Raw genomic sequence first — 27250 nt, 5'->3', positions numbered from 1 at the left:
ATTTTGTGATGAAGAGCCAGTCTTCCTGATCAGCAGTTTTGGAATAAACCAATATCCAATTTTGCGTGTTGTGGCATTTGGTGGGGTTTTTAATGTGGCTTTTTTCAAAGGGTCTTTAAAATATGCCACTGAAGCAGCAAAATAAAAAGGAAACTCATTAAAAATGCATTTCAGGATCACAAGTTCATTTCAGCGTTACATTCTTATATTTAAATGAAAGGCACTTCATTATAACAGTTATAATAACTTCTTTTCATTTACATTTTTCCTGTATTTTGCCTTTCAATTTCTTCTCCATTACCTGTCTGTCCCTACGCAGGCAAATCAGGAAGGAGACAGAGAGAGTGTGAGGCTCAGAGAGAGAGAGAGAGAGAGGGAGGAAGATTGAATAAAATGAGAAGTTAAGGAACTGTGAAGGATGCTCCACATGGTCCACGGAGAGGCCCGGGTCCCCGGGGGCAGGGCGTCCGAGCCTCCGCGCACCCAGGCCTCTGCTTCCTCGTCTCCTCTCAATCCCGGAGCCACTGAGCTGCCGCTGGCTGACACCCCCAGAGCAGCTGTGTGTTCAGTGCAAATAGCCTACGGGATGCGACCCAGTGGTTATTAGGGATTCTTCGAGGGGCGTCGGGGGTGGAGCGGCGGCTGGGACAGCGAGGAACCCAGGCTGCGCGTGGCAGCGCCGTCCCCACGGGCTTGGATCCCACAAAGGGATGGACACGCAGGCATCTGCGGGAAAGGGACGCGCCACTGAGCACGCTGGGTCTCGGGCTCCCCGTCAGCCACCGTCTCACTTGGGCCTCATGTGGGAAGAGCATGACGCCTGCCAGCTTTAAGCACACGCTCAAGCTCTTTGGAAAACAACAGGTGCCCGCTTTCTTTCTTTCTTTTTCTTTCTCTCTCTCTCTCTCTCTCTTTTTTTTTTTTTAGAAGAGCTCTATGTGCCCGCGGTATCTGCTGTTGAGATACCATGAAAACACACACACACATACACATACACACATGCTTCCTGGTAATGGGTTTTTCTTAGGAAGAAAGAATGTGTGAAAATGTATATTTAACGATTTTCCCGATTGCTTCATGTGGTTTTGGTGGATGAGGTGGCACTCGCCAGACGCAAGCGGTAGAAGCGCGTCGGGTGCTGTTAAAACCGACACCGGCTTAAATGGAAAAGTTTACACGGGCCCCTGGGTGTCGTGGTTGTCCTCGCTCCTGTTGTTCAGTGGGGCCGACAGGTGTGCGGCCGTAAAATCTGAAACTACTTTAAAATGAAATTTAATTAGAGGCCCGCGGGAGGGATCCCGGCACCTCGGTGTCTTGCCGAATCTGCATTCTGGGTTGGACTTGGCTGCGCAAGGAGTCGGCTCGGTGGGAAGGTGACAGCAAAGCTAATGAGCTGGAACTGAATCCCTGGGTCGCAGGTCAGTACTGGATCAGGAGAGTCAAAGAGCTCGCGGCCGGGCGGCCCCCAGGAACCTCCAGCAGAGACAGATCATCATCTATTAGAAACGCTTCTGGGCCTCCGTCACACTCGTGCGTGGATGTGAATATTTTAGCTCCAAGTAGATGCAAGGGAAAGAGAAGAAATTGGTCCCCGGGCGCAGGGATCCCGACAGAGAGGACCTGCGGCTGGATGTTGCGGGGCAGGCAGCCGGGAGAGCTGATGCCCCACAAAATGCACCTAGTGAGGGACACGGATGACCCAAAGCCAGCTCAGCTGGCTGTGTGAGGTCTGCCCTCCTATGCTGACGAGGTGCTGCAGATCTGCAGGCTGGGGCAGGGGGACAGGTCGGACCCCGCCGTGGAGGCCGGGTCGTCCCTGAGCTGCAGCGGACCTGGGGGACGGAGCGGGAAGGCCGTGCGCCCCTCCCGCAGGACAGGGCGGGAAGGAAGGAAAGGCAGCCGTTGCTTGCACAGTGAAATCTGTCTCTAGTTTGCGTCAAGCGTCCTCGTGCCCCCGGCTGTGCCTGGCGTCTCACTCCTGCCGGCAAGCTTTGCTGGCATCCGTCGCTGACTGCCTGCGCCGGCAGAAGGTGTGACACGAGGACGCGGAGGCTGCCGAGGCCAGTGAGCCCCGAAGGGACAACCCGGGGCTCAGCTCTAGGCGGCTTCCCTCGCCGGGCTAGACCCCGGGCTAAGGGACGCCGGGCGATCCGTGGCTGCGCTTCTTATACCCGGCGGGACGCAGACGTTATCATCACTGACTCAAAATTGAGGTTTTACTCTCGGGGGCTGTACGGATGTGCCCCTGGAGGGCCTCTCTGCAGGCACGTCGGAGCCCCTCTAACTCCAGTGGAAAGAAAACGAACAGGGCTTCATGATGCCTCCATCAGAAAATTTAGGAGGGTCTATCAGAAGGTAGGTCACAAAATGCATCCCTGAGCCGGGGGTGAGCGCGGGCCCGCTGCAGCCAGACCCGGGAGCAGACTGTCCTTGGACGCTGGTCCTGGACCCTGTGCCTTCCTGCCCTGCAGAGGAGCCCGCACACAGTTACCACCATTCAGACACTGTTGTTGTCGACCGTTCAAAGTCCCATCCTCCAGGTCGACACCGCGGCACATTTGCAGGCGGGGTTTCCCCGGCCCGGCCTGCCTCCTACCCCGTCCCCTGTGAGGCTCACACCAGCCCCGAAGTGGTGGCTGGCGGGGAAGGCAGTGCTATCACACTTGAGTTAAAAAGAAGAGGAAGAAGAAGAAGAAGAAGAAGAAGAAGAAGAAGAAGAAGAAGAAGAAGAAGAAGAAGAAAAGAAAGAAAGAAAGAAACTGAGCAGCAGAGCTGGGGATGGAAGTTCAGCAAGCGGCGCCCGCGGCCCCTGCCCAGGTGGGGAGACTGGCCCTGGGAGCTGGAGGGTGTCCCGAGGGAACCCCGGGGGGCCTCCGGTTTGAGGAGCAGCGCTCTAGAAACACTGGAAACTTGGTAAGGTCGGGGTGGGAGTGACAGTCAGCAGAGCGTGGCTTTTCTAGCATATTCCACTCGCATCCCAAGGAAATGGGACCCGTCCTGGCATCGTCTACTCGTGGAGACCTTGCTTGGCCGATGTGCTCCTGGATCCCCCTGCGACCCTCCCCAGTCGTGCGAGGGGGAGCACAGCCTGAAGGCCATCCCCCCCGTTTACTGTTGCAGGGCTTTGCTTTTTTTTTTTTTTTTTTTTTTTTTTAATAAAAGCCAGGCCGGGAACCATAAACCTGACGGTCTGCATGTCCCTATTCCGGAATGTACTTGTCCTGTGAGTGAAGGAATCGGCGTGATGCTGTGTGCCTGGCTCTTGGCCGCTGGTTGTGGGGAGAAGTGGGCCGCAAACAGCCGGTGCTGCTCTGCATATCTGTCCTTGGCAGGTCTATTCATTAAATGCAATTATTCTTTTTATCGGGGCAGGCAGTCATTATATTTTGGCAATTTACCATGCCAGAATTTGATTCATTTATCAAATATTTATTTAAGCGAATTTTCACAGTATAGGCAGGCTTTACATGAATTAGCAGGAAAGTAATTCGCTTGTGAGCTCTAGTGCTCCGTCAGGGATGTATTAACGCGGGGCCCGGCCGATTCTGTTAAGCGTCTGTCAGCAGGTAACTTACCTTCGCTTTAATTTCTGAGTCATTACCAAAGGGGAGAGCCCTCCTACCCTCCTACCCTCCTACCCTCCTACCCTCACGCGAGCTTTACTTAGGGCTTGAGGTCAGGGCTCTAGTGCACAGGATAATCTGAGGATGAAGGGGGCCCATTAGGGAAAGCCAAGTCTGCTTAATTGGAGAAGTTACGTCTTTGTCGAAGACGCGCGTTGACTTAAACAGACCTGGGGCCTCTCCAGGCGCGTCGCTCGCACACGGCAGGCACCACGTTGGAGGCCGCCCCGGTTCAGATGCGGGGGGGCGGGGGGCGGGGGGAAGAAAAAAAATCACAGCTCCAGGGAGAGAGACCTGCGTGTGCTGACAAGCCAGCGGATTTCCTCAATGATTTTTCTGAATTCCTGCTAAATTTCTGATGGTCGTGGATTTGTTTGGCCCGGGGGGCGGGGGGAGGGTGGGGATCACGCAAGGCTGCGATTTCCAGGTCTCCTTCCTGTTCCCCTAAGTCATCTTACGACCCTGCTGTGCCTCCAGAGCCAATAATCCCAGTCACCTATCACATTTTGTTTCTCCTCCGCCCCCTGCGGAGGGCGGCGGCAGGTGCTGGCTCCAGGACGGCCCCCAGCCCCCCAGCGCCAGCCCCCGGCGGGCAGCCAAGCCTCGGGTTTCCGCCTTTCGGGTTTCACCCTGCAGTGACCACTAGGGGAGGTGACTCTGTCGTGCAGAGAGTCAAGTTCCTCTGCCGTTGAGGATGCTCCTGCACACAGTTAAGGACGCTATGTGGCCCTCTGATACCTCGAAGGCCGTCTGGGGCCGTCCGAGGGGACTCCCTGGTCCTGGCGGGAGAGTGGGGGCTGGTGGCTGGCTGCGCCCGGGCACCTGGTGGGCGACCCCGGGGTGAGGGCACCTGGTGAGCCGCGGCACGGCCGGGGCCCCACGCTGTCCTCCTTCCTTCCTGTCTGGACACGAATACCGCCTTCTCTGATGCTTCCAGAGCCTCCGACAGACACAGAGGCCCTGCTGGGAAATTCCGTCCCCGTCTGCGACGGAAACGGGCGGCAGCCGCAGTCGCTCCGAGGCTGGCCCGGGGACAACTGCCCCTGGCTCCGTGGAACGCTGCGCCCGCCGCCTTCCGGTGCCCGCTCACGCTGCTGAAACCCCAGCTCTGTGACCCCGGTTTTCCGAAAGGCACATTTCACTCATGAATTCCCGGGGGACCCCCCGGAGGAGGCGCCTTCCGCGGCTCGCTCTCTGTTAGGTCTGTTGGTCGTGGGGCAGCGGGGAGCCGCGTGGCACAGGGGCCCTCGGCGGGTCCCCGGAGGTTCTTAGCGCCCCCAGCCTCCCCGCTCTAGGGTGTCGGCTCGGCGCGGGTTGAGAAGGCCCCCCCCCGGCTGCTGGTCCAGGAGAACAGACCGGGAGCCGGCGCCGAGAGACAGGGCGCATCCTCCGGCTACACCCGCGGACCCCTCCAGGCCACCAAGGGAGGAACTGCACCAGGCCTTACCAGTGTGGCTTCTCTTGTGGACCATGAGCACATTGGGGCCGATGCAAATTATCCCACAGACATCACACTTTAGTTTGCCGTTAGGAAGTCGAATGCCTCCAGCTCCCGACAAAGCTCTGCCGCCTTGGCCACCGTGGGAGCCATTCATTTTCTCTCCCGCAGCATCAAGCACTCGTAAATCCTCCGCACATTCTTCCCCATTCAGCTCACAGGCACGCGCATTCTCTTCATCACTCTGAGCCTCTACTTTAACATTACTGGCTGAAAGACACAATACAGGTGCCACTCAGTGTCATCGCAAAAAAAACAACAAAACAAAACAACACAGAACAACACAGCAGCAAAAAGACAGCGCGTCAGAGCAGAGGAGGTTCCCGGGGACCGCAGCCGGGCTGGGGCGGGGACCCCGCGGGCTCCGGGGGCAGGTGTCAGGGAGCCGGGCGGGCCCGCAGGTAGGTCGTCAAGCCTGAGAAACGTCCCCCACCCGGAGGTGGCCGTTGCCCGTGGCCCGGGTTAACGCACTCTGGGCAAAGCTCTGCGGGCACCCGCTCCCAATTCCGGCCACCGGTGCCCCAAGGACTTCCGCAGGACTTCCGTGTGCTGCCTGGCTCACGGTCACGCTCCCGTTTTTAGCCCCCGGGGCCACACACCCTGTGCCCGGGGCAGAGCCGCGACGTCTTAGGTGGCTTTGTGGAAGGGCCTGTGGAGGTAACCGACCCCGCCAGCTCGTCGGAGCGGGGGCAGCCCCAGCCGGGGGGAGGCCGAGGGCTGCTGCTCAGGAGCACTCGGGTCCCCGGCTCAGTCTGCGTTCCTGTCCCTTTAAGTCACATCGAGGGCAGTTATCTCTGCCATTCACGTATTTTTGTAGGTAAAGCAAATCAGAGACACTGCGTGTGCATCCTTCAGAAGCACAGCCCGGGGGTGCACCGATGGGTCCCACACTATCATACGGAGGAGAGACTGCGGCGACCCCAAAACCATCGCTCCCATCACGGCCTCCATAGGTTAAGGGGGTGGGCAGGTAAATTTTGCCAAGTGCAAGAAACAGTGACATGCTCGGCAATGGTGACTGCGGAATCTCGCATCGACATTTTGAACCAGTGGGTCCCCAGGCTTGGTCCTCGAACCTGCAGCATCAGCATCAACTGAGAACTTGCGGGAGGGCCAATTCTCCGGTGTGCCCCCGACAGGCTGGACTCTGTGTTTTCACGAGCCCTCCGGGGGATTCGGATGCACAGTCACGTCTGAGACCACGGTTTTAAACAATCTGCCCCGTTAGTGACACTCCAGGTTCATTCTGTCCAGCCCTTTGATCATGGGTGGACAGCCCAGAATCTGCAGTGGGCGCTCGTGGCCGGGGGGTCGGCTGCACTCCTCCCACGCGCTGAGATCTCGGGGGGCAGGTCACCCACTTCCCCTGTGCCTCGGTTTTCACGTCCGTCAAGGGGGCACTGACCCGCCAGGGGTGTGGTGAGGACTCGGTGATAAACCCAGGAGCACGGGGACTGGACGGGGCAGGTGGGAGCACATTCCCTACAGAGCCGTCCATGGAGGGCCCCCTCCCCCCCCAGTGACGTCTGCGACACGGACCCTGTGCCAGGCACACCGCACTTGACTCGCTTTCAGGTGGAAGCACATTCCCTAGGCTGGGCTCGGTGCTAGAATGGTCTGGAAGCACGGAAGTCAAGTTTCCACGACTCGGAACTCCTTCACCTGGGATCACGTCTAATCATCCAGCTGCTCCCCCGACCCCCGTCTGAGATTGGGGCATTCTAGGCCTGACCGCTGGTGTGGCGGGTGCGTCAGCCTGTGCACTGCGACCAAGCTCTAGGCCTGTGCCCCTGTGGCTGGAGAAGTGCGGGGACATAGAGGGAACTGACCCTCGCGTTCTCAAAAGTACACGTGCCAGAAACCAGGGCTCCCAGTGCCAAGGAAGACGGATATTGCTGTGACCTGGTGGCCTGCTCTGCGGCATGTGGTGCTGGCGACCGGGTGGGCCCTTCCTGATGAGAGGGCAGGGAGGGCGGGAAAGCATCGGGGTGACCCTCCGGGTGACGCGTGGCCACCTGCCGTGGGGGCGAAGCTGCGTCAGGAAGGAAGGAGGCGAGGGCGGCCTGGTGAGAAGCACAGCATGGGTGTCATCTTAAGTATCAGGGGCGCCCTCCACCCAGACGTGCCACCAGCCATAACGTGACTTTCTCAGTGCTCTTATGCCATGTGGCAATTTCTTCAAGAATTGCAACAGAACCAAAGTACACACAGGAGGCTCCAGTGGCGCGAGAGCTGAGTAGGAGCGACCCTGAGACCCCGTGGACCCCAGGCACCGCCTGAGGGGAGGGGCCCGGCTCATAGACGGAGCTCAGGACGCTGCTCACACAGCAGGTCTCTGGGGGCAGGAGCACGGAGAGCGCCGCCGACCGCTGGGGCCAGGGCGGGGAGCCACACGTGTCCCTGGGAGCAGACGCCACCCACCTTTCCAGGTAGGAGTCGGGTGGCACACGCACGCACGGTGTTCCAGGGCTGGAAGCTTGCTAGCACTCTGGGGACATATGCCAGGGCACATTAGCATAGGAAAGGTCTGTAGGGACCAAGGGGGAAAGGACGACGGGGAGTGGCCAGGGGCCCCGGGGACGTCATGGAGGGCCACACGGTCTGCCACAGGTGCGCCAGGGCCAAGCATAGGAGAAAGTTCTCTAAATCTGGCCAAGAAGCTATCTTTTTGTTTTCCTCTCTTTTAAGGATTTATTTACATATCTGAGAGACAGCAGGAGGAGGGGCGGAGGGAGGGGAGAGAGACCCTCCAGCAGGCTCCCTTCAGCATTCCCACCTCTGTGAACAAATGCAAAGTGGGTGCTGGCCATGCAGGAGAGAGGGACTGCCCCCCACCGAGGAGGGTGTCCGTGGAAATGCGGTGTCCCCTCTGGCTAGGAGGACAACATGGGCAATGGGCTGATGATCTTCAGAGGCTCAGAGCGTGAACGTATCCTAATAAAGTCATGACACGCTGGTCTCAAAATTGCAATCTAACAGACATAAACGTCAAGTCCCCTAAGTTAAAATACACTTAAAAAAAAAAAAACAACACAAACTCAGGATGGGGGCGGTGTCGGCCTCACTCATTTAAAGGTGAAAAAGGTTTTGGGGGTTTTGGCTCAATTAGTGATGTGGCTGGAAAAAGGAAAAAAAAAAAAAACAGAAGACGTAGCCTCGGAGTCCAGCACTGGGTGCAGGTCATACGTGTCCTTTGAAAAGGACGAGCACAGTGTGAAGCGGTCAGAAGGAAGGAAGGACGTCAGTGAGGTCTGGACACTCTGGGGGCATCCACGGGGCTGGACAAGCTCAGAGAAACAACTGCGGGGCCGAGAGGAGGAGGCTGGACGGGAGAGCGGGAGGCCAGGGCGGCCCTGCGCAGTGCGGCGCGGCGGTGGCAGCGGGGGGCAGGCTCCTTCTGCGGCCGGGCAGGTGGCCTCTCGCTCATGGAACCCGAGGGGGCGGTGGGGGCGGCGTCTGCAGACGTTTGTGTCTGTTCGACCACCTTCTGCATCTGCACGTGTCAGGGAGGACTCGGGAGGCCTGTCCAGTGCTGCGCTCCTGGGCCTGTTACGGTGAATCCTACCAGCCTGCAGAAGCCGAGGGCACCAGGGGCTGCTCCACCTAACGAAGGGCTCATGGCAGATGACTGGCTTCATTGAAGCCGTCTACCTCCCGGCCTGGAGCCCAGCCGAGGGACCTGGCAAGATTCCTCCTCTATCCCCTTGAGAAAGGCCAGCTGTGGCAGGACGCATCCTCCCGTCCTTCGTCATTGGTCTCCCTGAATGGCCCACGTCCACCTGCCCAGTCGGTTCCATGAAATAGCGGGTCTCCCCGTGTTTGTGTTCACTGTACTTCGGTCGGGCCTTCGGATGATGTTTCTGAGCCAACCGGGGCTCACGGCAACTGGCTGTGCCCTCCCTGGACTCCTAAACCCCTCCCCTGCTCCATCTTCACGGAGCTGGAACTGCTTAGGCAACTATCATGTCTAGGAGACGCTAGGCTCTCGCTCAATGTGGGGATTCTACTCATAAATATTTTGCAACTCCATCCCTCCACCACTTAGAAAAATGTTGAACTCAGTACAATACTGAATTGAAGCGATTAAATATAGAACATGAGCTGAGACTCCGGCGCTTCTCCACCCCCGAACGCTCTGGCTCAGGCCTAACCTTGCAGCTCTTCCGCCGCCGACTACCGGGAGTGCACGGACAGGGGCCCCATTTCATTATTTAATAAATGAGGCTTATATTAAGAGCGGATGTCTTCGAATCTGGAAGAGTCAAAAGCTACTTTCCTTCTCAGATGCGGTTTTCCATTAGGTCAAAGTATTCTTGTTACATAACGTAGAGGCCGCCTATGTTATCAGTAACACAGCAGACCTAAGAGAGACCCCCAGGTCCCTACGGCCGGGTGGAGCTCAGCCCATAGACAAGTTTGGCACTTGGAGAGTCTGGAGAGTCCAGGGAGCTCAGGGTCAGTGGGGCCGAGGGGCCTCCACGTGCTGCCAAGCACTGCACGAACTCATGAATGATTAAACCATTTTAATGCATAAGGTGCCCTGGCAGTCCCCCCGGCAGATGGGCTGCGCTTCCTCCCCGTGCTCCGTGCCCTTCTGGAATACGTCTTCCTGTTTACTGGTAAGGTAAATGTTGGGCCCTCTGACTGTGCTTTTCCAAGGAGAAGACATTCTGGAATCGTCCCTAGAGTATGAGTTTAAGCCACTACCTATCGAGCCTCGAGGGCTCCCTACCGTGAATGAAAAAAAAAAAAAAAGGGAGACAGAAATATTTCTGCAACCAGTGACTAGCAAGCAAAACTCAAAGGGAATGAACCACACTGACAAGGGGTCTTGAATGAGCGTAATTAAATTAAAATTCAAGATGAAGAGGCAGTCTGTAGATGTTTTTCTGCTGCCTCTAAGAGAGATTTAGGAGAACTTTTAAGCATCTTTAAGCTCATAAAGCAACTTGTTATAACTTCTATCATTTAAAACATAGAGGTTTGAGGGGGGGCACGTGGGTGGCTCAGTCCGTTAAGGGTCTGACTCTTGATCTTGGCTCAGGTCATGGTCTCAGAGTCATGAATTCAAGACCCGTGTGGGCGCCACATCCAACAAAAACCAAAAAAAAACAAAGAAAAAAAGCCCCAATAAAACGTAGGGGTATTTTTCTTGTGAAGATGCACGACGAGGCACATTTTTATCATTCTTTGATACCTTTGGCCTCTAAATGCAAAGAAGTCAGGGGCAGAGGAGGAGGAGTCTGACAAGGTCATGATTTACAAGCACGGGTACGTTTTCCTCAGGTGACTAGGAACAGAAACTGGGATGGAGGAGGTAGCGGGGTCAGACAGGTCATGTCTTTAATTTTCACAGAAGGAAAACAGACGAGGAGGGGCGACTGGGGCAATTCTCCACCCTGCGCAGCAGGCGGCGGTGTCGGCCCAGGGCAGCTGGGTTGCTGGGGGCGGGGGAGGCGGGAAGTCCTCCAGGTGCACAGCCCTCTGTGCAGGGGGGAGGGGGAGGGTATTCACAGTCTGGGGAGCTGGGAGGGGGTGGGGAGGAAGGAGAGAGCTGCAGAAACCTTGTGAAGCCATTTGCATAAACGTCTAGACCGGCATCTATCAAAACATGTATCATCGACCTTATAAAATCTGCACGTAGCACGTATGTTTACGTGAGCACATCACCGAATGCTTGCCCCGGAACCTCCCTCGGGTTTAGTGAAAACATCTCAGAATGTGTTTTCTGACTGGTAAGTGCATCTGACTTCTCAACCTCGCAGCAGCGCGAGGGCTCACCTCCAAACCTCTCTGTCCTGGCACCTTCGTGTTTTATGGGATCGTAGGAGCACCCACACGCACGTACGTGCACATATGGACACGTATACCCACATCCGCGTCTCCCGGAGATAAATCCCAAGCTCTTGTTTCCAAGTTGAACCAAAGGAAGCTTGGTTAGAGAAAGATCTCGACGACGTTCACGTCCTGGGAAAGCAATCTCCGATCTGGGTTGTTGCTAAATCCCTTAGACGTCAAGCAGTTTTGATGAGCAGGATGTCAGAAGCCTACTTTTACCGTTACTGACACCTTTTGGGGTTGTGCCTGGATCAGCAAAGGCTGCGGCGTTAACGAGCACACCCTGTTTGCTGGTGTTGCTTTACAGCAGCGGGGAATTTACTAGTGCAGGCTCGGAGGCCGTCGGTCCAAAGGAGGCCACCAATTCGGGTTCCTTTAGATATTTTAAAGCATTTAAAAAAATGTTTAAAAAGCACATTCCAGTCCCTAAAATGTTCCCTCCAAGCCGCTGCCCTCACCTATCTAGGGGTTCTCATCTCCCCAGACCTAAAAATGAAATCAACATCTGCTTTTGGTTTTAACAGCTCAGATCAGGAACGTCCTGCGCGCACCAGGCACTAATGTGTGTGCTCGGGCGGCGAGGTACCGCACCGCAGCCTAACGGCCCCGAGCCCTGGGGTGTTTCTCTTCTCGGTTCTGAAATTAATACCTCAGAGCAACAGAAGGAGAGTGAGTATCTTCCTCCCGTCCCACAGATTTGCAAAAGTCATCGTTGGGGTGATGCGAATACGTTGGGCTGTCTCGTGGGGAGAGGAAGTCTGGCCATCCCCACGCTCGCTCGCAAGGGGACGCTGAGCATGGTAAGGGCAGGGCTGATGACCGGCTTTGGCAGAGCAACAATTCAGCGCTCGCGTCCCTTCTACCCCTATTACCCCGCAGCCACAACGAAAGGCATGATCCACAGTGCACCTTCCAACGGTCCCAAGGGTTACACATGCATTTTACTGGGTCAGCGATGCCCTGGACGGCAGACGTGGAATGGCCAGGATGGGGAGAATCATGCATTCACAATATTTACACCATGGAAATGGAGTATGAAATGGATGTGTGTTTCTGTTTTCCAGAAGCAAGGCATATACTTACGGGAGAAAGATTTGGGAATTAGTGCGTGAAAATCCCTAAAGCCATCGGCCCCATATACAACTGCAATAAAGAAGGAGAAAAGAAAGCTGGCTTTTGATAGTGTTCACGAGATAGAGTAAGCATCTAAAAACAAGGGTTGGGAAAAAAAATAAATAAAAACAAGGGTCGGGGATCCCTGGGTGGCCCAGGGTTGGTCCTGGAGATCCAGGATTGAGTCCCGCATCGGGCTCCCTGCATGGAGCCTGCTTCTCCCTCTGCCTGTGTCTCTCATGAATAAATAAATAAAATCTTAAAAAATAAATAATAAAAATAAATAAGAACAAGGGTCATCTTTTTTTTTTTTTAAGGAAGTATTATTGCTCAAAATCATTAGTTAGCCACTAATCCGCTAATGCTCAGCCTTCACTCAGGCGCCTGGAAAGTAACCCAGGGGTGCCAGGAGCAGGGCCGTGACACGCAGAGGTCTGAGCTCCCGGCACGTCTGCACAAGCTCTGCTGTGCTGGGCATCCCAGGGCTGGTAGCCGAGAACACACGCTGGAGCCGCGAGGAGGTTTTCGGCAGGACTGGTGGGCACGGACCCCAGGTCTGGGCACCGCGGCACGGCTTGTCCCGGGACAGCGCGCATCTTCACAAAAGCAGTGTGTTTCTTGCCGGGCTGAATTGTGCGGCAAACGTTCTTTATTTTCAACATTTCTTAGAAAGTGTTCGTAGAGCATCAGAAATGTTCTCACGACCCACTGAGTGGGGGAAAAATGAGTGTTTTCCCCTCGCTCAAGAAGAGCTATCAACGTCTGTGGGTATTCCTTATCAGCCGCCTTCATAAATGTTATCAGCGCCTCGAATCTCCAAGTTCTTGTTCTGTTTTTATAGGTCAGAGCTTCCCGCCATGTGCCGAGGCCTGGAGGCTTAGCAGATACCGCCCACGTGCACGCATGCAGCCGTGTGTGCATGCACACACACGCACCGAGTGTGCTCCCCGAGGGTGGCGTCCCCACGTCTATCGGAGCTGTGAGCACGGCGTAGCTGCAACTAAATTTGTTGGGCCACCCCCTTGAATTAGCGGAGGGGGGACGCCCCCCCATCCCCCGGCGTCCTCCAGGAAACAGACCTTGCTAAAACCGCGGCGAGCTTCCAAACTTCCCCGGTCACAGAGCCTCCCGGCTCTCCCAGGAAAAGTCCATTAAAACAGTGGGTGGTGTTTGGGAGAGGCTCACACAGCTGTTCCTGGAAGCGACCCCCTTCATTACGTCCCAAGTGACCCTCAGACTTCCTGACTCATGCCGCCCGCGACCGTCTGCACCTAACGGAGGCGGTCACTACCATGCTGCCCCTCAAACAGGCAGGTGAGCGGCCGCTTGCTGGGCGCACCTGAGCTCGGCATCCGCGGCCAGCCAGCGAGGAGATGCCAGTTTCACAGTGACCTTGGCTCTGACCTCCAACTTGTCAGGTCAACTTCTCCAAGGCCCGTGTCTGTACGCACCGGGCCGGCCCATCTACCTAACGGGAGAGGGGGCAAAGTCTTGCCTTTTAAAAAGGAGGGCATGACAACACTGGGTCTCAGACTGATTAAGTGTTGAATCGGACACCGTCGCACGCCCTGAGATGCTGCTCGGATGGGTCTGGAAGCTCGGCTTCCCTCGGCACCCGCGCAGCTGCACAGGCCACGGGTGGTGCGCATCGTGATGAACACGGTGGCGCGAGGTGTTCACCGTCACCGTAACTCGTGAGCGCAGGAGCGGAGGGATTCGAGAGGCACACTAGTCACCAACTGTCTGGTGGTGCAAAACGTTGACTTGCGTGGGGCTTGGGTCACCCCAGGGAAAGCCCTGAAATCCAGGACACGACGCGGCACCTCGTGAGCACCGAATGCTCATCGTTTGCGGGAGAATCCGTTCCCTGCCTACCATCATTCAAATGGACACTCTGAGTTTTGTCCTTCATCCTTGATTCCCTAAGATGGACAAAAAGCTTAAAAAACAAAACACGGCTGTAGCTACAGAGCTGTTCTAATCCCCTAAGAAAGCTGAGCCGATAGAAATTGGCTCTTGCTCACGCACCACACACGTTCATGCACAACTAACTCCTTGGTCTGGGAGAAAAACACAGCATCCATGGACGGTAGTTGTGCACAACAGGAGTGTGGGAAACTCACCCTGTCCTGTCCTGTCCTGTCTGGTCCTGCCCTGTCCTGTCCTGTCTGGTCCTATCTGGTCTTACCCTATCCTGTACTGTCCTGTCCTGTCCTATCTGGTCCTACCCCATCCTGTCCTGTCCTATCTGGTCCTACCCTACCCCGTCCTGTCCTGTACTATCTGGTCCTACCCCATCCTGTCCTGTCCTGTCCTGTCTGGTCCTAACCTGTCCTGTCCTATCTGGTCCTACCCCATCCTTTCTGTCCTGTCCTGTCTGGTCCTAACCTGTCCTGTCCTGTCCTATCTGGTCCTACCCCATCCTGTCCTGCCCTGTCCTATCTGGTCCTACCCCATCCTGTCCTGTCCTGTCCTGTCCTGTCCTGTCTGGTCCTACCCTGTCCTGTCCTGTCCTGTCTGGTCCTACCCTGTCCTGTCCTGTCCTGTCTGGTCCTACCCCATCCTGTCCTGTCCTATCTGGTCCTACCCTGTCCTGTCCTGTCCTATCTGGTCCTACCCCATCCTGTCCTGTCCTGTCTGGTCCTACCCTGTCCTGTCCTGTCCTATCTGGTCCTACCCCATCCAGTCCTGTCCTGTCCTATCTGGTCCTACCCTGTCCTGTCCTGCCCTGTCCTATCTGGTCCTACCCCATCCTTTCTGTCCTGTCCTGTCTGGTCCTACCCTGTCCCGTCCTGTCCTAGCTGGTCCTACCCCATCCTGTCCTGTCCCGTCCTATCTGGTCCTACCCTGTCCTGTCCTGTCCGGTCCTGTCTATCTGGTCCTAGGCTGTTGTTTTACACAGGGTACTGATAGAAAAAGATTCAAGGTATGTTAAGTTTTCTCAATGTCCTGAGATGCATTCCTCTCAAGAACAAATCTGGTTCATTTGGGAGGAATTTTTACTCGACAAACTGTCCTAATATTTTCAAAGAAAATGCCGTCAATGGCTCGGATTCTGAATTCTGTTCAGACTGTGACACTGATGAACGTTCTGGAAAAAAAAAAAAAGACAAAATGCCCACAAACCACACTTCACTTTGCATTTGGTCGTGCACCTGAATTTCTCATGCTCTTGTCACCTTAGGGAGAGGTGAAAACAGACCTGAGATTCTTCAAAACAGGAGGAGGAAGTCTGTTCCACTTTGAAGTCAAAGAAGGATGCGGACAATTTTCTGGGGACGGTAAACACGTGTAGATTTGTATTTAGGAGAAGCCAGCAAGAGGCTGGGGTCTGGCCTTTAAATCCTATTAGCCTGTTGGGCCCGGTTGGGTCATTAGCATCCTAGTGACTTGGGTAAGTGTGGTCTGTGGTGACCTTGCGGGGCTTACCGACCCGGCGTATCAGGATTGGCAACCCAACCCCGCCCTGTGCCACCAACAGGGTCCCCACCTGGGGCGGCAGAGAAAGGCCAGGGATGGGACAGGTGAGCCTGGTCAGCGCCGAAGCACCACGCTGGCTCCTGCTGGGGGAGCGGTTAACGTCATAGGGACCAGGCCCGGGTTCTCCGGGAACTCCGTACCCATACGGTCCTGGGACACATGTTGGTTCCTCCCCCACCGTCCACCCTGGGGAGCCCCAGGGCCCGGCAGGGGCAGGGGGCACCGCTCATGCGTCCCGACTGCCCTTCCCGGGGAGGCACTGCTGCCTCAGCCTCACCCAGCGGGAGGCTGAGCTACACACCACTTTGGAGTCTGACCCACGGACGCTGCCGGGCCCCTCGGCAGCTCCCAAATCCGAGCTCGAGCACCTTCGCCAGCCCCCGCGTCCCTCCCCATCCCGCCTGCGCCAGGGGAGCTGGTATCTGCATCCCCGTGGGCCTGACGCACGCGGCCCCCCTCCGCCCCGGGCCCCCACAGCCCACGTCTTATCCTGCAGGGCTTCTCGCTTCCTGCTCTCCCATCGCATCACCTCCCGGCACCGCCGCCCGGCCGAGGCTGCCTCGGCTAGTGCCACATCCTGCCAGTGCTTCCTGCCACCCTGGCTCGCTGGTGGCTACGCATCCTGTGGACCTCGCCTTCGGGCTGTCCTCCCGGGTCTGGGCCTGTGCCCCAAGACGCTCATGCTGAGGGCCGCCCTCCTCGCCACCGTCTGCTCCCAGAGCTCCCGGCGGCCTGCACTGCTGCCGCGAGCGCCCAGCCCCAAGGCCCGGGTCTGAGCCCCTCCAGGGCTGGTCAGCAGTGACAGTGGCCCTCGGCACGTCATTCGATTCAGATAATCAAATGCATGCACCTCAAGGGAAAATGTAAGAAAAGCCCCTGTCACCGACCGCACCCCGTTTGTGGACACCCCGCGGCTCCCGCTAGGCGGCCACACGGTCACTTCCTAACAGCCCCCGCCGCGGTCTCCACTGGGGAGCCGCCCTCCTGGAGCCCCGTTCGCCCCACGCTCCGCAGGGCACTGGCTCTCCCCAGCGCTGGCTGCAGCCTCCCGCCCCTGTGGTGCCCGCCCCAGAGCCCGCCCACCCTCCGGCCACCCCCGGCCCAGAATCCTTGGGGCATATGCGCCCGGTTCTGGACTTGACGAGGTCGGGAGCCCACTTCTGTACTCAGACAAAGAGGCTGCGGGGACCCGCTCCCCTCCTCCCCCCGCTCCCCGCACGTTGCCTACGACACGCCAGGCGCTCAGGACAGAACGGGTGACTCAACAACCTGAAGACAACGATCGGATCTGCACATTTTCAGAAGTTCGTTCACGTCACAAAATACGTGGGAGAAAGCAGCTTAACTTCGGCGGCGGCGGCGGCGGCGGGCCAGGCTCCCGTGACACTGGGGCGTCTGTGTGCAGCGAGTCGGGGGCAGGCGAGCTGCTCTCGCCGGGTTTTGCTGAGGGCGAGACTGGACGTCAGCTTGTGTAAGCCGAGCACAGGGACCAGCTCGCAGCCTGACGGGTCCCGCGGCCCGTGTCACGTCAGCCCACGGGACGGGAGGACAGCTGCTGGGGGGGGGCGGGGGTGGGTCACAGGCCAGATTGGCCTTGGCCCCACCGCCCGTCAGCTGTGCGCACTGAGGGGCCCGGGGCCACCGACTCCTGCCCACCCAGTGAGAACCCCCGTATCTGTCCTGTCGGGTTTGTGTGGAGACCGAGGCCCTCGGCAGGCGGTGGCTTTGTCCCCTGGTGGAAAAGCAGCAGCAGATCAACACCCGTCTTGGCGACAAGACTTCAGGGCTTGTGGGATCCACTACAGCCCAGTCACCCTAAGGGAGCTTTCTAAGTGGGGAACAAACAAGGGTCGCGCTTTGTGGGGCCACCTGCTATGACAAGCAAGGACAAGTACCCTCAGGGAGACTGAGTCACTGTGGACCTGAGTCCATGCGGGCTTCCCTTAGGCCCCAAGTACTCCCGGCCGGTGCTCCCTTCCATTTGGGAATTACCCCGATGCTGTTTGAGGCGCACCACCAGGCTGTGCGGCCACTTTGGTCGCTTCACCTGGGCCTTGACAAAGACGGCCAACGTCAGCTTAGCGGGACGTCAGGTTCCAGCGCTCAGATCTGCCTTCCAGAGCCGACGCGGCCCAGCGCCAACCGAGAGCCCGGAGAACCAGCCAAAACCCGTTTCTGGGCCCCTCTCTCTCTGCAGCACACCTGGGGACCTGCCCTATTTCTGCTTATGTTTTACTGATGCACTTGTCATGTCTCACCGTGAACTGAGGGACTGAGGCAGAAGCCCTGACACCCAGACCTGTAACTTAGAAAGGGAAGAGCAGCAAGTGACGTCCTTGCTTCTGAACGGTACGAGTAAGAAGACTGCAGGTTCGAAAACGACGGTGCTATTTATGGGATGATCCTGGAAAGTCACTTTGGTACCACTTGGCCCTCCCATCACCCCCATCCCCGACACAGTTCATCAGAACATGGGGATGGGACGTCCCACACGTGAAGGAACAGGGTGAGGGACACTTCCTGAATGCTGTGCCCCCTCCACCCCCCTTTTATAAAGATTTTATTTATTTATTAATGAGACAGAGAAAGAGAGAGAGAGGCAGAGACCCAGGCAGAGGGAGAAGCAGGCTCCATGCAGGGAGCCTGACGTGGGACTCGATCCCGGGACCCTGGGTCACGCCCTGGGCTGAAGGCGGCCCCAAACCTCTGAGCCACCCAGGCCACCCTGCTATGTCCCTCACGCTCTTTCATTTTTCTCTTAACAAAAAAGTACCTCTTTTTGGTAAAAGTAATATTTGCCTGTGCTAACGATCGCCACGCGCACGGAGGCAGCAAGATGAAATTCACCTCCGACCCCTGTAAATCTTAAGAAATCATGCAAAGGAGAAAATGAGGAAGAATAATAAAATAAAAATTAATGGAGAACAAAATAAAGAATAAAAACAGAGAGATGGGGCTTAATCCAAGCTTTAAGAAAGGAAAAAGGGACTTTCTCAGGCACCGAATCAGGGCTAAAGGAAGTCACGCTGCCTGGAGAAACAGTGACAAGACAGCAAGGTCCTGTCAAGTGCCAGGGGTCGGCGAGCGAGCGTGAGGCCCGGGACAGGAGTGACAACCTGGGGACGCCGGGGGGCTCAGTGATTAAGCATCTGCCTTCGGCTCGGGTCATGACCCTGCATGGAGCCTGTGTCTCCCTCTGCCTGTGTCTCTGCCCCTCTCTCTGTGTCTCTCATTAATAAATAAAAAATCTTTAAAAAAAAAGTGACAACGTGAACGCCCCCTTCCATTCCCAATGTCACCCCGGGGGAGTGCCTGCTGGCTCCGGCGGGCCGAGACAGTAGGGAGGGGGCCAATCCACCAGGCGGCTGTGCCGGGGTGGGCGGAGTGGGGGGCTGTGCAGCTGTGTCAGCAGCCGGGCCGGGTAGGGACAGCCACCTTGGCACGTCCAGGCCCCACAAGGACAGCACCCGTGGGGTGCCCCCCGCCCCCCCCATGCATGAGGCAGGGCTCGCTCCCCACACCCGGAGAGAGGGACAGACGGGGCCACAGCTCGACAGATGTGGCTTCCCGCGGGCTCGGCCCTCCTGAAACAACAGGCTGAACTCTTGCTGCCAGGGGAGCCGAGGGGGCAACGTGGAGCGTGGAGGTTGGCAGTTCTGCAGGGGGGGGCGGGGGGGAGGACACCGCCGGCTTCCCGAGCCTGGGGCCGCCCGCCCGAGAGCTGCTGCTCCTGATGGGAAGTGGGGCAGGCGGGGTGCCCAGGCCCGGGCTCGGGGGGCGGGCACGCAGCTCCCGACCGGCTCCGCACACCCCGCGGGCCATTCCCTCCTGGGCCCCGCTGGCACCGTGTCAAGCCCCGAAGATTCCAGGAGCCGGGGCCCTGCTTCAGGGAGGCCGCAGATAAAGTAATCTCCCCCGGGACACCCAGAGGGTGGGTCCCCGCTGGCCCTCCCTTCCAGAAGCCCCGAGGGGTCCCGACCAGAATTCCAAGCAAGGGGTGACTCAGCAAAGTCCCGGCAGCGTCCGGAAGGGCCGCTCGGGCGTCAGGAGCGTCAGGAGCGTCAGGGGCAGGCCGTGCTCGGGGCGCCCATCCTTGGGGGACGCGTCCCGGTGCCCTCCCCGCCCGCCCTGCGTCCTATGCCCCCAGCACACCTGGCAGGCCCAGCGCCGCCAGTGAGCAGGGGTGAGGGTGCGCACAGGGAAGGGCAGGAAGGGCAGGTCACCTGCGCTGCCCCCCCCCCCACCTGGAGGAAGAGAGGCCGCGGGTGCGAGCCGCCGCCTGGTGTCAGGTGGCAGCGTGCAGGGGTCAGTGGCATGAGGAACCCTCCCCTGGCATGGGGGGCTCACAAAGGCGGCTCAGTGGAGGAGGCTGGAAGCCACACAGCATGACCCCACGATGCCTCTTACCTTCTGGGGGGAACAGGCCCTGAGCACCAGGTGGGTCCCCCGTCCCTTGGAGGCTCACGCACCACCTGTGGGAGGCTGCGCCCTGGGGCCAGGCATCGTGGGGCTCGGCCCCGCCCGGCAGTCCCGAGGCTCCCTCCCGCCGCCTCCCTTGCTAAGCCGGCAGGCAGAGTGCCCTGCAGACGCTGCGGGGTGAGGCCCGCGGCCCCGCAAGGCTCCCCTTCCCGGGGGTGAACTGCACCCAGGCCGCGAGCCCATAAGACCCGCCGTGGCCCCTGGGAGCCGCGCAGTAAGCGGCATTAGTGCGCTGCTCGCCTCCAAGGGCTCCTGAGGGATCCTAACCCCCGCCCGGCCTCCTTCCCCGTCTCTCTCTCTCTCTCTCTCTCTCTCTCTCTCTCTCGTTATGGGCCTCGTAAGTGCTGAGCATATGGTGTTTTGTCAACACTCACAAGGAAGCTCTGGGCTCTCCTTATCAATGCTGGTTCCGGGGCTCAGGCCCCCACCCCCGATGGGATGATGGAGGGGAGGTTTAGGGACCTGCCCACACTGTCCCCCCCCCAGGGCCTACGGGGTCTCTGTCCCCTTGTGCGCGACCGTGGCCTCCAAGGCCCCACCCCGTCCCCGCGCACCTGCGGGCAGGTGGGCACCCAGCGCCCTGCCTGGGACCCGCTCATTACCCAGCAGCTGCCCGCTTCCCGGCACCTCGCTCAAAGTCGCACATCTCTTGGGAAGAACCCTCAAATATCACACTTTTTTCCTGGAAGATGTCAGCTGCTTCTCAGGATTCGAGAAGCTCAGAAAGTCCTGTCCTTCACTTCAGCACCATTTCTTTGAAATGAGGGAGGTTCTCCTCTTCTCGCCTCTTTCTGTAGTTTTATGATTCAGCTCTTTCCTGGGAAGCACGGGACAAGGACCAGGGCAGGCCGTGCCTTCCTCCAGCTGGAGTCCAGGCGACCCGGACAGGCAGGGTCAACGTCGGGGCCGCGTGGCCGGCTGGCGAGCGCCGTCGGGGAGCAGCTACGGGGCGCCCGCCCCCCACAAGACCCTTGCGCCCAGCGCTCCGCTCCTGAAGCAGCCCCGCCAGGCGACTCAGAGCCCCGGTCGACGGGGAGGCCAAGGACCTCGAGGGGTCAGCTGGCGCCCGGGTCACCAGACGGGCGGGCGAGGCAGGGACTCGAACCCGTGCTCTTCACCCCGTAGCCCACTTGCCCACCCGGGGCTGCCCCGTAGCCCATCTGATCTGAGAGCCCAACTGAACACAGGCGACCGGGATGACAACTTTGTCACGGGTGGGAGACGCGCCGCCTTCCTCCGGGTGACCTGGAGGGCAGAGCCGGCCGGCCAGCCTCCCCACTGTCGCCCTTCCTCAGTTTACAAAACGAGTCCACTTGACCAGTCCCACGGCGCAGCCTTGCAGGGGGGTTTATACTCCAGGCACTGCACATGAAACCCCAGCCCGGCCTAAGGGGGCCCCGTGCGAGGGGACGTCCTCATTCTCGGGGACACCGGTCGTGTCTGCGTGGGGAGAGTGTGGTGGGACAGGTGTCCGGGGCCTGAGCTCCCAGGAGGGCGTGTGACGAGGAGCATTGGGGAACCAGTATAGACACGGCGGGTGTGGCTGCCCCGACTTTGGGGTTGCAGGGGGGACGCGGGCAGCTCAGGGGCCTCTGTGGTGGGGATGGGGTCCAAGGGCCTGCTCAGAGGGGCCGGGGGGTCCGTTGTCAGGGCAGAGAAGGCCAGGTGGGGGGACACTGTCCCCCCAGCACACACCAGGACCGGGCGCCCGACGCAGGCTCCCAGCCTCCAGGCTGCGCACAGCCCCGCGCGTCCCCGCCCCTGCGGTGTCAGTGCCCACGGAAAGTCCAGGCTTCTGAGGACCCGCGGCCCCCCAAGCCCCAACTTCTGCATTCCGCCCGGGGCCTGTGCACACCGCCTCCCTCCTCCTCCCCTCCCCCTCCTCCCCCTCCCCCTTCCCCCCCCCCCCCGTCCTCCTCCTCCTTTTCTGCCTCCCTCCTCCTCCTCCTCCCCTTCTCTCCTCCTCCCCTTCTCTCCTCCTCCCTCTTCTCCTCCCCCTCCTCCTCCTGCTACTCCCTCTCCTCCTCCTCCTCCTCCTCCTGCAGCCCCGGGCAGATGCCCCCGGGAGGCGGGGCCGGCGAGCGCCACCGTGTCAGACTGTGACTGGGCGTCCACATCCTCTCGGGAGCAGGGACGGCCCAGAAGGGGAAGCGGTGGCCTGGCCGTGGGGGGGGGGGCGGCCGTGAGGGGGTGGGGGAAGAGGAAGCCGCGCCTGATGGCGGGGACAGCCCGGGGGGCGCCCGAAGGGCCTTGCGTTGGGGCTTGGCCCAGCGCTCACGCTCGTGTACATACGCACACACACTCCCATACACACCGACACACACATGGACACACACACTCCTGTATGCACACGTGCACAGGCTCCCATACTCATGGATACAGGCTCTCACCCCCACACCCCCACACACACTCCCTTATGCACAGATACACGCTCACACACACACTTATACACGGACCTACACATAGACCCACACACCCACTCATATACACACTCATCCTCCCATAGAGAGACACGCTGTCTGTCTCACACACACCCAGGCACCGACACACATACAGACTCTCACACACACATTCGCACATACATACACACCCCTACACACTCACACAGAAACCAATGCTCCTACATACACACACGTGCACACACACATAGTCTCACGGACGCGTATGCACAGGTGTGAGCTCTCACACGGGCACACGTACAGCGACTCACCACACACACCCACACCCATACACAGAGACACCCACACACTCGGTCTCACACACACACGCACATTCGCACACAGTCACGCACACGCACACTCCTCTCACGCTCTCGCAAGCCTTTCCTGCATCCCCACCAGACTTCTAAAACGCAAGGCTTTCCTAGTTCTCAGCGCCCAGGAAGGGCCAGCCAGGTCTGCTGTCCAGCTGTCCGAGGACCTCGGGTCCGGGCTCCCTCTGTGTGTCTGTCCTAAGTGGCACCAGATGCAGAAATTCGTACGAATTCTAAGAGGTCATTCTGTCATTTTCCTCTTACCTTCAAAAAGCCAGAGCTAAACAGGGTAAAATTTCCTTACATTATAATCAAAAATTTAATTTTGGAGCTGAGACAAAAAAAAAATGGAATAATGAACAGAAAGCATAACTACATTCAGGCAGATTCCCTCTGGGACAAAAAATGCCATTTTAAGAAATGAGAACAGGCCAAGAGGAAAAAGCCTAAAATCTAGGGAAAGATGAGAAAGAAGTTGTGAATTAACCCGTTTGCGGCATCTTCTGTGCGCGGAGATAACCAGCAGCGGGGCTCGGGGTCGAGGTCATTCCCACTGGAGGGCGAGGGGGTTGCCCAGAAACCCCTTATCTACCGTTCTCACCGGGTGTGGGGAGGGTGGAGGGCGCGGCCCGGCCCGCCCCCCGGGCCCCTGAACTCACATGGGGAGCCCCAAGGGTGAAGGCTTTACAATGAACCACGTTCCCCTCGCCCTCGTTTCCAGGAGGAGCACCGAGCCTGCTCCTGTGGGAGAGGACATCACCTCTGAAGCCCTTGCACGCGCGCGTGGGGCCCTCCCAGGGCGGCCTCCGAATCCATTCCTCGCAAGCTCGCGGGTGGAGGCCGCCGGGGCTCTAGACGAGGGCCGGGTCCGGGGAGGACTTGGGGCAGACGTTCAGCCCCGGGCCGCCCCGTGCGCCCGTCCTCCAGAATTCCTGGGTGAAGGTTCTAGAGGACGTCCCGGGCCTCACACACTGTTCCCACCCCACCGTGACATTCTGTGCACGCAGCGTGACACCAGGCGCGCCACGTGGAACCAGGACCCCTGACGTCCGCCTTCACAGTTAAGCCGGGATGCACTCAACCAGCTCTTGCGGAGCCCCGGTGGCGCCGCTTCTCGTGCCCCCTGGGCTGTGACATCCGCCCTCGGCCACAGCCTGCCACCAAGGGCACTGGTGACTTGTGAGACCCTTCCCAATATCAGGGAAACGAAGACCTCCGGGGCTAGCAGGGGACCAACAGCCTGTGATCCCAAAACGCCTGAGTTCTTCTTTTGCCTTCCAACTTGGCAACTTGGTTTCTCACCTCTGACCCTTGTTCCTTTTTTTCTATCCAAAAAAAAAAATAGTAATGGCAGCAGAGACCTCACCTTGGCACCAGAGTGCCCCACCGCCCTGCCCGCGGCCTGTCACCCTCCCTTTCACCCCGCTGCAGCAGGTGCACCCCACACACCTCGCGTCGGCTGCTCAGCTCTGCCTCATTCTTCCTGCCCAGGGCATTTGAGGCTTTAGGAGAATCTGTGCTGCTCAGCAGGAGCCCCGAACCAGGACCCTGACCCCCTGTGGGGCAGCCCTTGGTTGGTGGGGGGTGGGGCGCTGTGCCTGCCTCCTGCATCCCACCTGGAGGCCCCGAGCGGGTGGGATGGAAGCCTTGTCCCCCTCATCCTGGATCTTCCCTTTTTCTCTCTCCCCTGCCCCTGAGCCCGGCCCTCAGCAGGCTGGGAGAACAGCTCAGTCTTCCGAGTGATGGAGAATTTATCAAGAAGCCTCTCTCACGCACAGAGGGCAAACCTGGGGTATTTTAAGCCCCGAGTTACGGATAAAGCAGGCGGAACCCAGAAAGTGGGGGCTCCCCAAGGCACATGCTCATTCCTGCTCAATTCCTGCATCCCGGCTCAGGGACAGGCTGGGTCCCCATGCAGATGGATCCCCTACCAGGGGACAGAGGTGCTGGGAGAAGTATGAAGAGGGTTGTTGACACTACTTAATAGAGGAAAGTGTTAGTAACTTGCTAGCAGATTCAGAGATTCACTAACGAGAGATGCCCTTCAAACAATAGGGACACGGGTGAGGACCAGCTGCATCTACAGACCTTGGCATTCATGCCTCTCCCAGCCCGGGCCTCAGTCTCCCCCACCCCCGAGGACTGGCTCTCATGGCCACTCACTCCCTTTGGTGACTCGGGAGAGCCCCTAATGCCACGGCTGGCTGACACCCGTAGGCAGGGGGCAGACTCGTTTTCCTCTTGTCCCTTCCAAGCCTTAGTAGATGAAGCTTCAGGCTCAAAGGCCAAGGAAGAGGGAAAGAGCAGGAGACACGTGCCAGGCGGGGAGCGGACATCGGGCCTGCGCAGGGGAGGCGTGGGGACGAGCCTGGGCTCTGGGGCGAGAACTGCCCGTTAGGGTCAGAGTTGTGGCGGGCGGGATTAAGGGGAAAGGAAAGCAGGTTTCTCTTGTCCCCCCTCCCCCTCCACCCAGTGCCCTCAAAGACTGGAAAAAGTGGAACTGCAAATCCACAGGACGGGAGAGGAAGAGCCGGGGCGCCAGGCGCAGGGCCCGTGGCACGGCACACCGCCGTGGCTCTGCGTTCCCTCCGGCCTCAGATCGCCCCCGGCTTCCGTCGTTCATGCTGAGATCCCACCCTGAGCTCTACGCAAGCAAGAGGGATTTGAGAGGCCATAACCCTGCTTATTTAAGAGCAATATTTATTTTCGGAACACCGAGTATTGAAAAACATCTAACACTATATGAGGGGGAAATGCACAGTGTGTGGAATTCACAGAGAACGTTTCACCCTCTGCAACGACAAAATATTCATATTTAGGTCATCGATTATTCCAAGGTCTGCCATGGCTGAGGGCCAAAGGAAATAAAATGTCTAAGGGGGGGCGCCTGGGTGGCTCAGTGGTTAAGCACGAGACTCTTGGTTCTGGCTCAGGTCATGATCTCAGGGTCATAGGATCGAGTCCTGTGTCTGGCTCTGCGCTCAGCGGGGAGTCTGCGGGAGATCCTCTCTCCCTCTGCCTCTGCCCCTCCCCTGCTCATACTCTATCTCTAAATAAGTAAATAAATAAATTCAAAAAATCTTTTTAAAATGTCTAATAAATAACGGGAAGACGTATCTGCACAGTTGATCAGGAACAGTCCTTAGACTTTCCCATCTCGACTTGAGGCTTCGGGTTTCAGGGGCAGAAAGAAATGGAACAAAAAACTAAATTGGAAAGATCTGAGTAAAGATCAAAGAAATCGAAAATACAATGCCTTTTGCCTCGTTCTGAGGTGCTAAACTGAAAAATATAGACTGGGGGAAGTCAGAGCATCGCAGGCTGACCTCATCCCGTTGACATTACACTTACTCAGAAGCTGGACATCCATTTGCACGGACTGGTGACAACGATGAGAAAGTAAAACTGGCCTCCAAGTCGAGCAACAAAAAGAGAAGTAAGAAGCCTCTGAACCGAATTCACGTGCCCCGTCCTGGGTGAGTCCCTCTGACACTCCCTGGAGCTACCTTGTGCACGGTTTCGGGGACGGTGAAGGAGTTCTTTCTTCCCTGAGCACCGAGCAGAGTAGAAGTCGCAATTTAGAAAGCTGAGGAAGGTGCTTAAAACACTAAAACCCGAGGAGAGCACTGGAAGCCAGGCTCCTTTAGGGAACGGACATGCGCCCCACAGGCACATGATCTCTTGTGAAGTCCGGGACCTCCACCATCTGACAAACGCCGGTGTTCTTTCTGCCGCCAGAGGACTCCCTCTTCGCGCTCTGGAGCGCTTTGGGAAATCTGGGAGCCGATACCCCGCTACAACGGGGCGTGAGCCTGTCTGCTCAGGAAAGGGACGAGTGCACGAGCCGGTGAATGAAGGAGAGTGCGGTCCCGCCTGCGCACGGGGCTTCTAAGTGGCCGATGTGCGCCCACGAACGACCCCTGCGGAACACTAGAAATCCTATCTACAGCCGGAAGCCTGAGTGCAGAAGAGGAGGTTCGAGTGGTTTCAGATGTTCTTGAAGGAATCTCAAGGGGGCCGGGAGGTTCTAGAAAGATCCCTCATCCAAAAGAGTGAAAACATACCAAGAATAAAATGGGCAGGTTTGCGTAGTTTGGAAGACTTAGTCATGAAGGAATGCTCCCTCCCTGTAGATGCTAGGTGACCGAGAGGTTGGTGGAGAGGCCCCTGACCGTGAACTGAGAGCACCTGTGGCCGACCCGGTGTCGGGCCCAGGCCCATCGAGGCGAGCGAGGGGCTCCCTGGCCGGCCCAGTCACGATTTCCCACGAGCCCGGGACAGCGTCTGCCTCCCACACCCATTTCTGAGCAGAGACACTGCAGATTCTGATTGCAACCGTGTGCCAAGTGCAGAAATCTTAGGGGTAAGAGAGCTCGGTGTCACTCGCTTCCAGGGTTTTGCTGCCGGGAAAGTAGATATGGAGGAAATACAGAACATTCTGAGATTAAAAACAGGAAATGGGTGAAT

At 58.1% G+C, this 27250-nt stretch overlaps 1 protein-coding gene across 3 annotated transcripts in view; it reads right to left on the bottom strand.

Annotated features, from left to right (window-relative positions):
* The window catches only part of IKZF1 (IKAROS family zinc finger 1), a 92077-nt gene that overhangs the window by 21109 nt on the left and 43718 nt on the right, over positions 1-27250 (bottom strand). For 2 of the 3 annotated variants that reach the window (XM_055301356.1, XM_055301354.1), the window contains exon 4: positions 5071-5331. The exons of the other annotated variant lie outside the window; for it this stretch is intronic. In XM_055301356.1, coding sequence (XP_055157331.1) covers positions 5071-5331 — 261 coding nt within the window. The remainder of the gene's footprint in view (positions 1-5070; positions 5332-27250) is intronic. 3 annotated transcript variants of the gene reach the window in all.

Source organism: Nyctereutes procyonoides, unplaced genomic scaffold (assembly GCF_905146905.1).
Source record: "Nyctereutes procyonoides isolate TBG_1078 unplaced genomic scaffold, NYPRO_anot_genome, whole genome shotgun sequence".
NCBI lineage: Eukaryota > Metazoa > Chordata > Mammalia > Carnivora > Canidae > Nyctereutes > Nyctereutes procyonoides.
This window is presented reverse-complemented; position numbering and strand designations above follow the sequence as displayed.